This window comes from Syngnathoides biaculeatus, chromosome 15 (genome assembly GCF_019802595.1).
Source record: "Syngnathoides biaculeatus isolate LvHL_M chromosome 15, ASM1980259v1, whole genome shotgun sequence".
In the NCBI taxonomy this organism is placed as follows: Eukaryota; Metazoa; Chordata; class Actinopteri; order Syngnathiformes; family Syngnathidae; genus Syngnathoides; species Syngnathoides biaculeatus.
In genome coordinates, this window is record NC_084654.1 from 9,339,031 (window position 1) to 9,348,498 (window position 9,468).

Below are 9,468 nucleotides of genomic sequence, written 5' to 3' on the forward strand. Positions count from 1 at the left end.
TATGTATACCATACGATGCTTGCAATTTATTGCACTGGAAATGTGTAATCTGAACCACATTCGAGTCAGACGTACTGATTTTGTCTAAAATGTGGTTATATGGTGACAGCCTGGGCAGTCTTATAACTGCACAATTTCACGATTCCTGTAGCGAAACCACATATTTCTTGCGTATCTCATAGTCATCTGCTGGCCTGTTGTAGGCTTTCCACACAGGCTCCCCGACAAACAGCCTCATGGCCTTCGTGTAATTCTATGGAGACAGAAAAATGAAAATCAGTAAGTTGCTTACGAGATGTGGTTTCTAGCGATGTAAGATCCATAATAAACTACAGGCTGGATACATGAATTCAGCAGACCTCCATGACTGGGCCCTGGACCAGTACATAACCATGAGACTACCATACACCTCAGAAAGACTGAACAAAACATATTCATCATAAGAGTCCAAAAGAAGTTTACATAATCAAACTGCTCGTCCCATTCACATGCTAAGGGTAGGAAAAAATGTAAGCCCACAAGATAGCAATAAACAAGTAAAATAGAAAAATAGTGTAAGGGGAATATACTACATGATGAGCAAGAGGAATAGCCTACAACTTTCAAGAAAAAAATTAGGTCATCAGCAGTTTTACTTGAAATACAAGTTTTTAGTTATAGCTCATTTTCACAAACACCAAATCAGCTATGTAATACGTGGCGACGGGACTGCAAATGATGATATCAGTATTTCATTTTCACCAAGTCAAAAAGAACATTGGTGATATACATAACTTGATTCCTCCTATCTACATCGACTATTTAAGATATCTGCTACATCGTTTGGGATTTCTGGAACGACTGTGACCAAAATAAAATTACAGAGCAAGCAGACATCAGTAACAATAATAATGTATATAATAACAATAGTCTCACTGTCTCCCATTGTGCCAAAGGGGGGCCAATTTGTTGCAAAACAACGGCACAGGTCCCACTCACTACAACGACTTCTGTATATTCTGAGTAATTGACTGTTTTCGACTAATGTCACAAACATTCCGATTTAGAACGCGGGTGCCACGTAAACACGCAACTAACCAGGAATCATTTCAGAAAGGCGTATGAATGGGGGCGCACTGCTATGTTATAGGTCGCTCAAACAGGCGTTGTAAAGCGTTTTTCTTTCAACTGCCAGCTGTGATCAAGAACCAGTGCGAGAAAACGGAGCAGTTAGCAACCAAACCGCGACAACAGTGGCTGTCTCGTATGAGCAGAGCTAATCCAGCAGCCAAGCACAATACTCGTGTGTGAATGCAATGCATGTCTCCAAAATCTGTATTTTCTGTTTTATTATAATAAGTTTGCAAAAACGTGTTACCGCACCGCTCGCAATTTCATGAGTTGAGTTAAAAATGTCGCCGTGGAAGTGGAGAAAAAGGTGCAGGCTCCACTGGGGTTTCGTCTCAGTCGAACCTCCCTCTCTCTCCCTCTCGAAAACAAAAACGAAAATAATAATGTACACCTCTTTTGTTGGTATAATCAACATAATTTAACACAACATTGACTATAATCATGTGGTACATACTTGAATTGCATTGTGCGGTAAACTAACCTTAGCAGTGTGGGGAGACGGGTTGCTTACAATGGATACCGCCGCATGATGAACCCAGCCATTAATGAATTGGTTGTAGGCCTCCAGACCTTTGTAATTCTTTGGTTGGTCCACAGTATAAGCGCTTGTCGAGAAGAGGACACAGCGGACGATGTCTGGATAGGTTACTGACACCCACAGTTGTGTGCTTCAATTGTGTTTCTCCAAAGGATATGGGTCGATATTGTCAATCAAAGCACACTTCTTTTCATAACGGTTTCTTGAAACAACATGTAATGAGCAACGATAACTTTCCAGTCTTTTTAGCCATGATGTGTCACTTTTAACAGTTGTACGAATGTTTGTGTGTCTGTATGCAAAAGCATTAGAGTGAACAGAGCGTCAGGAGAGTGAACCCATCCAACACGGCCATGTGCTCCGGATGTAGTCACGTGGTCGAAAACAGTCTATAAAGAGTTCTATTTTGAGTAGGGGTTTTTTCCTACGCTGGTACCTCAAAATGAAACTGCCCAATAGTTTAAAAAAAAAAAAAATATATATATATATATGGGTGCTGACCAGTGCCTTAAAGGGCCACTGTCATGAAATGCAGGATTTTTACCATGTTATTAATGAAAAAACTGCAGCCGACATGGACCCATGCGTTTTTTCCACCACAAAACATGATTTTGACTCATACATCTTTTTGTAACTCTCACCATGAAAATCCTCTCGAGGGATTTGTTTTCGAGAAGAATCTCTGGGGTGATGTTACGGACAAGGGATGCAGCCAATATGGCGACCACTTGAGAGTCGTTGAATGACATTTCCGCAACTTTGCGCATGGATGACGCGCTCTCTGCTCAATTTATTTTTTCTATTAGACATTGAAGTGAATAATGTTATATATTTTTTTCATTACAATATCTATTTTAGAATGTTTATATGGATGATACTAACCTTAAAAGCATCATAAATCGACAACAGAAGAGTACGTAGAGAAAATTCGTCCAGGAATTGGGAGAACACGCAAATCCGACAAAGGTGAGAGGTCAGTTTGTGACCAACCTCAGAATTGTGAGGCACACACATTGCATTATTATTATTATAAAAAGAAGCACAGAGGTCCTTGGGTCATTCAAAAAAATGAAAATCAAATCAAACAGTTTCAACAATGAGGCTTACCGACTCATCCAAGGTGAAGCGGTGGTAGATGCCAGCTGGCAGAGTAATAAGGTCCCCCTTCGTCATGGCAATTCTTATCCAGCGGTCCTCTTTGTCTCTCACATCAAAGTAGGCCTGGCCATCAAGGATGTAGCGAATCTCATCGTCCAAATGCAAGTGTTCTTCAAAGAACATCTTGAGCTGATCAGAGACAGACGTTTTTGTTTGCTTGTTTGTTTGTTTGTTTGTATTTGCCCCCACCCCCCTTCCATTATCATACTGAACCAGCCAAACAGTCGGCAGTAATGCAGATGCAAACTATAAATAGTCATTCAACCTCAACCTACGTGTAAAAGAAAACGTATAAACTATTAGAACATTCCAATATCTAATCAAAAACAGTAACATTTACGGAAGAAGTTTCCAGGTGACCTTTTCCTCATAATTTGGCAGCGTGTCCTTTTCAATCGTGATGATGTCCATGTAGGAGTACCCTCGCTCTTTCCTGATAAGTTGCAGTTCTGGGTCTGTTTCATAGATGTCAGCATTCAGCTGCAATAACAACAACACAAACAATATCCGTTCAATAAGAAAAGTTAGCCGTATTCCGCTTTCGGGTGAATTTAAAATCCAACATTTAGGTTCATCCTGAAATTTCAACCAGAAGCCCAAAACTCTAGTCAAAATTATGTATGAGGAGTCCGAGTGTTTCACATGGAGTTGTGAGTTCCTTCACTGTGATGCAGCTAAAACGGCAGTTTTCAGTCAAGTCGAGTAAAGTCCTGCAATCGATGGAAGGTCTCAGAGTACTGGCACCGCACCAAAAAAAATGTCCAAATCATTAAAAGTTCGGCAAATCTCAGCCAACAAAATCCGTGCAGGAATTTTGAAAGCACGTGTCAATACTGCATTAAAACAGTTACCTTCCAGTAAAAGACCCCAAGATGTTTTAACTCCTCCAACGAAACTGGCCGATTCGGGACGAGCTTGTGCGGCTTTCTCTGGTCTTCGTTGGAGTTGTCCATGTACCAGGCTTCCATGACCATACTGTATTTCCAACTAGCCCAACAACAAAAACGCGAAGCAGTTTAGCTCCGATTTGTACCACAATGGCGCCGCGTGTAACATTCACTTACCCTCCGTGTAACTCTCTCCCGCATGAACACTGCTAACGATTGCGTAACAATGCCACCAAATATCTGCACATACAATTTTTTTTTGTTCCGTCGCGTCCGTGGTTATGTGTCTTTTGGACGGGAGGAAAAACAGTTCCTGGATATATTGCAAGGGGCGAGTAAACAACAAATTCCGACGAGGATGGGATTCGAACCCACGCGTGCAGAGCACAATGGATTAGCAGTCCATCGCCTTAACCACTCGGCCACCTCGTCTTGTGGTAGCCTCTGCAAATTGGTGTTAAAGAAGTTCTTACACATACGAAAGATTTCTGTGTCTGGATTGACGTTGGTTCAAGAACAACAACATTGGCCAGGAGGAAATAGCCCCCCAGTAAACAACAGCGATTAACGCTGTCGGCCATTACACGTTCTGTCCACCAGGGAGCGCCAAATATCAACGATGCGATGTCTGAGCCAACGTTGCCGTGACGTCGTAACGATGTGGCGATTAATTCTTGATATTCATTTAGAACGCTTTAAAAACTGAAGTCGCAAGAATTTATTTTATCTCTATAATTATATGGATTTTTTTATTGCTTTTAGTTATTATTTATTTATACACATACCAAGGTGATAAGTGAATTCTGATATTTGCATTTGCATTTTTCCAGTCAATTCAACAATAGTTCATCGCTAATACTTGAACAAACTATTTTTCTTGACCACTGATTTCAAATCTACTTGTTAATCACACACAAATTATTATGTATTTGTAATATAATGAGCCTAGTCTACATTTATGTTAGAGCAGCTGTAACAGTCCACTAAACTGCAAACTTTATCAAGTATTTGTGTGGGATTTACAAAAAACAAAAATATAAACAATATTTTATTTGTAATTGTTTACCTCTTCAGAGTGTGCGCCAGAAAATCCCCCAGCATGTTTACAAAGAGATCCTGCAGCTCCTGCAGGGTTGTGGCAGGAATACAAGTGGATCCGTCACCATGGCAACACACCGCTCACAAGAAACTTGAGCATCTGACGGTTCCTTGATGAAAAGCAACCTTCCAACTCACCTTACCTGGTTCCATGTTTTGTTTTGTTTGTTTTCACCTTTCCCGAGTCCAGGAAGGGTCATCAAGGGGCCATGTTTTGAAAATGTGGGTGAGATCAAGATGGCTGTGTGGCGAAGGAGCTGCGCGATGTCGCGGAAATGCGCTCCGGTGGAAATAAAGCCTGGGAAAGTGCATCAGACTCTGAAAGGATTACATTGATGAGGTAAAGTTGTAGTTGGGATTTAAAATATATAATTTGGCACCTTTCTGACACGGCTCAAATGTACATTGAGTATACTTGATTTGAGATTTGTTTTGGGGATAATTAACCAAGTATCGTAAATTGTATAAAGCTTTTAGAATAAAAAGGATAAAGTGTGTTTCACTTATTGTTATAAAAAATGAACATAATGCATGTTAATATAGTCAACCTTGCCAGTATTTAATTTTACATCGATAGCAGAAGCAACTGAACTGAACGTGACGATGCAAATGAGGCAAAAACGCAGCCAGAGGGGATCAAACATTTATTTTACCCTTAGTAAAAGTTACAATAAAACCATTAACATCTTCAAACGATAACAAAATAAAGAGAACCAAAAATATTGGCCAAAACATATTTACAGAGAAAGTTTTGCAGATAAAAAGCTCACATTTTGTACACAATCCCAAGCCCCTGCATCATAAACTCTGAAATGTGGACACTCCAATAACTCAAGCTGGAAAGGGGATTTGAGCCAGAAAAAAAAATTCAAATGCACAAAAAAAAAAAACATTGACCTTCTCCCTCCTCCCCTCAGTGTTTTTTTTCCTATACATGAGAAAATACTTGGAATTTGTGGGTAAAACACAGGAATGTAGCATTCTAAAAATGAATAAAATCATATGAAATCCTTTAACAGTCATTTGGAGTGAAGGAGACTGTACGCCCCGCTCTGCAGCGACAGCGGTAGTTAAGATCCCAGAATGAGAAAAAAAAAAAGATCAAATGTTATAGGGCTGCCACGCTGATGGGATGCTCTTCCGTGGGGCCGAGGTTGGGGGGGGGGGGTCAGTATTGTACTCCTGATTCGCGCCACCTCCAGGTCGCTACCTTCTCCACATGCCAGTCACAGTCTGTATGTGTGTACCATCAATTCATCAATTTGAGGGCCCGGTGAGATTCCGTCTGTCAAAAAAAAGGCAAGTAAACTGGTGGCTGAATCAGCAAATGTGATATATCCTTTGTCTTCTGTTGTAGTTTTGTTGTATAACTTTAAGAACGTGGCATGAGTCTCATATATATTTATATATTTTAATCTTGGAAAATGAGTTCAGTCACTGGGGCGCATTCACTCCACGCTGGCGTCGCTCTCGGGGGCCGCGGGTGTCGTTTCCTCAGCGGGGGCTGGGGCAGCGGCGGGAAAGGCCTCCTCGGCCGGAGTGGCCTCCGTGGCCGGAGGGGCCTCCTCGGCGTCCTCGGTCTCCCCCTCCGGGGCGGCGGCCTCGCCTTCCTTGGCCTCGGCGGCTGGCGTCTCGTCTTTGGCTTCCTTGGTTGTGTGGCCGTTCTCCTCGGGCTTCTCCTCGCCTGCGGGGGAGGTGGCCTCCTCCTTGGCCTCTTCGCTGCCCTTCTTGCTCTTCTTCAGCGAGATGCCCTTGAACTTGAAGGAGTTCTTCAGAGAGAACTTCTTTTTCTTCTTTCCATCCTTGGGGGCCTCAGCCTCTGGCTTGGCAGCCTCACCCTCTGCCGCGGGAGCGGGCTCAATGGCATCCCCGGCGCAAGCCTCCCCTTCCTTAGCTGGTTCGGCCGCGCCGTTACCATCTGCGGCAGCCGCATCCCCGTCAGGCTTGACGGACACATCCCCGTTGGTCTTGACATGACCATTTTCCTACAGAAGAGAAGTGTTGTCAGTAAAGCAGACAAGTGACTCACGTGACAATGCTCAAAATCAAATTCATGTTTTGCTCAGGTTTCCCAGCTAAAATTGAGCAAATGTGTTGCTCTTGATTGACAAGTTTCACAAAAAGGGGAGGGGGACGGTTACAGCCGGTTGCAACACCTCGATGAGCCGCGCGGAGGCAGTAGTGCTGCGTCTTCAGTTAAACCTTAAGGAACAAAGGAATTCCCTCGTCACAACTGTTCTCTCCATCAGTTTGGCCTAAATGCTTTGATGCTTTTATTGCATCAGCTTTTCAGCTTTAACAACGGCTGGTTTTCTGTTATACATTCTCACCATTTTAAATCTTTTCCAATACATTTACTTTTGTTTCAACGTGTTCAGCGCTCAACGCCTCATCTTAAGAATTCACCGCATCTATTCAAACAAAATCTCTTGTGTCATCCATGAGCGACTTGTCGCGCAGGCGAATCTGCGCGCTTTTGTTTGCAACTGCGCCGCAAAATGTGCCCCCACCCCCTCAGCAGAGCACGTTTGCATCCTTCCATTGCGCATCTTTTGTTTGCCGAGAGCAAATTTTCCCCACGATCAAAGCAAAAGCATGAAATAAATTGCCTTTCAAGTCACCTGTGACTTAGGAGGTTTTTGTTTCCATGTATTTTGCTTAACCTTTGCCTCCTCGTGGACTCGGCGCGCTAAATGAACAAAGGCTTGGTCGTGTGCGTGTGTGTGTGGGGGGGGGGGGGTTCGCATTTGCCACACGACAACTCACTTTGACCATTGAAATAAGAAACAAAAGGATGGTTTCGAATCTACTCTGGAGTGTAGCCGAGCAACAGCTTGGTCGTGTCGATGCCGGTGGTGGGCGTTGGGTGCCATGTGAGTCGCTTTGGGTTCGGTCCCGTTTCACTCACCTGGCCGTTGGCTTTGGCAGCGGCAGGCTCGGGGGCCGCATTCCCCTCAACAGCTACATCTCCCTTGGACATGTGGGCTCCCATTATTACTTTGGTTACCGTTAGGTGATCTAAACACAAAAAAAATCTGAAAACAAAAAACGTCAAAGTGAGGCTTTTGTTAAGGTTGAAAAGTCCAGTTCCGTGAGAAGTGGGAGCTCGCCAAAGAGTGAAGAATCCTTCCTTCGCCTTGACTGCACACACACTGAGATGGTGGGACTGCGAACCCCACGGCGGCTGAGCTCGAATTCAAGGATCGAAGAGACACGACCGTGGGTATTTCAACCGCCTCCAAATCCACTGGAGTCTCCTCCCACGGGCGTGTCGGCAGGCCCGCATCCAATGTGGTGCCGGGAGGTGGGGGGGGGGGGTCACGTCACTCCAAACTGGCTGCCTTTTCCACCTTCGAGATAGGATCAGTTGTTGAATAGCTTTAAGTTCTTCGTAGTTGCTCTGTCACACATTAAATATATTCACTTTTTCTTGTTCTTTCACCTCTAAAAGTGTTAAAACCCAATAGTCCATTCCAAAAGGGTGGGTTCCAAGTGAGTCACTAATTTGAGACCGAGCAGTTCTTACATTTGGTAGAAAGAGCGAATAATGTATTATCTTCTTTCATTTTATTGAGGTAAAAGACACTAAACATGTCAACCCCCCCAACTCACACAGACACACGATTCATTGCAGTTTCCAAGTATAATATAATACAGTAAATAGGTATACTTTACACACCCTACTTCTCATCTTGCTGAAATTTGTCAATTTATGAGGGGGAAGTCCTGTCTCATGCAAGTGAGTGAAGGGATCCACCGGCCAATTCTGAGTGTGGCTAATAAAAACCAGGGCCATAGGTACGGCCTTGCAACTAGACGAGCATCCTCTACTTGGAGAAAAAAAAATAATGAGAGACCCTAACAACAACAAAATCATTTTCACCACTGGAGGTAGCATTTCATACAGTTCCTTGATACACTTCTGTGCATGTCGTGCGAATAGTACATGGACACATCACCAAACACACATGTGCCCTGACCGCCACGGCATCAACAACGTCATAGGACAAACAAGTACAGATGTAAAAAAAAAAAAAGGTTACTCAGCTAAGTCGACCACAGAAATGTATGGTTCTATGTAATAAAATGTATTAAAAATAGCATTTTTGGGCTGCCGGAACCATTTGATCACCAGTCGTGTTTACTGCACGGACATTTGTTGCGCACGGACGCACTGCAGGGCAGGTGGAAAGCATTGCTACGAATGAGGAGTGTTGGAAAGTAATTTTAAGACACTATTTGATGTGTAATTTACATGTAACATGATACATGAGTGAGCTGAATACTAGTAAGCATTTCTTTATTATTATTGTTTTTTACCCCAAATGTTAATCGCTAGCGTGCTAAGGCTAATCTCTAATATGTGATCAAATATTATCACATTTTTGTCCTGCATCATTTGATTGTTCCAAAAGAAACTCGAATATCCTCTAAATATCATTCATTTGATCACAGCTTCACTCTGCTTTGTCATCAGCGCAGACAGACAAGACAAGGTGATTTGCACTATTACAGCGCTGACACGCAAACGTCGTTAGGTTACTTGTCGGTCAACGCAATTTTTTCGGTAGAATGCAATTTCTGCCCTGCTCTCAAGTCCTTCGTTTTAATTCTTGCACAATCTACTCTCCCCCTCTTTCCCATCACTAAATTCCCATTTTGATCCAATGTTAGACC

The 9,468-nt window shown here is 43.0% G+C and overlaps 2 protein-coding genes and 1 non-coding gene across 3 annotated transcripts; all 3 read right to left on the reverse strand.

Annotated features, from left to right (window-relative positions):
• Nucleotides 1-6: 6 nt before the first annotated feature.
• Nucleotides 7-4,200, reverse strand: adi1 (acireductone dioxygenase 1). The gene is made up of 5 exons (XM_061842808.1): nucleotides 3,871-4,200; nucleotides 3,658-3,793; nucleotides 3,167-3,286; nucleotides 2,756-2,935; nucleotides 7-253 (listed from the first exon to the last, which is right to left on the reverse strand). The coding sequence occupies exons 2-5, from the start codon at nucleotides 3,778-3,780 to the stop codon at nucleotides 137-139; spliced, it is 540 nt and encodes a 179-aa protein (XP_061698792.1). The 5' UTR covers nucleotides 3,781-3,793; nucleotides 3,871-4,200; the 3' UTR covers nucleotides 7-136.
• On the reverse strand, nucleotides 4,044-4,125 carry trnas-gcu (transfer RNA serine (anticodon GCU)). The gene has a single exon. It is a non-coding gene; the product is annotated as a tRNA-Ser (tRNA).
• Nucleotides 4,201-5,418: 1,218 nt separating the features above from the next.
• Nucleotides 5,419-8,004, reverse strand: marcksl1a (MARCKS-like 1a). The gene is made up of 2 exons (XM_061844689.1): nucleotides 7,700-8,004; nucleotides 5,419-6,776 (listed from the first exon to the last, which is right to left on the reverse strand). Exons 1-2 carry the CDS (start codon nucleotides 7,781-7,783, stop codon nucleotides 6,240-6,242), a joined length of 621 nt encoding a protein of 206 aa, XP_061700673.1. The 5' UTR covers nucleotides 7,784-8,004; the 3' UTR covers nucleotides 5,419-6,239.
• Nucleotides 8,005-9,468: the final 1,464 nt, after the last annotated feature.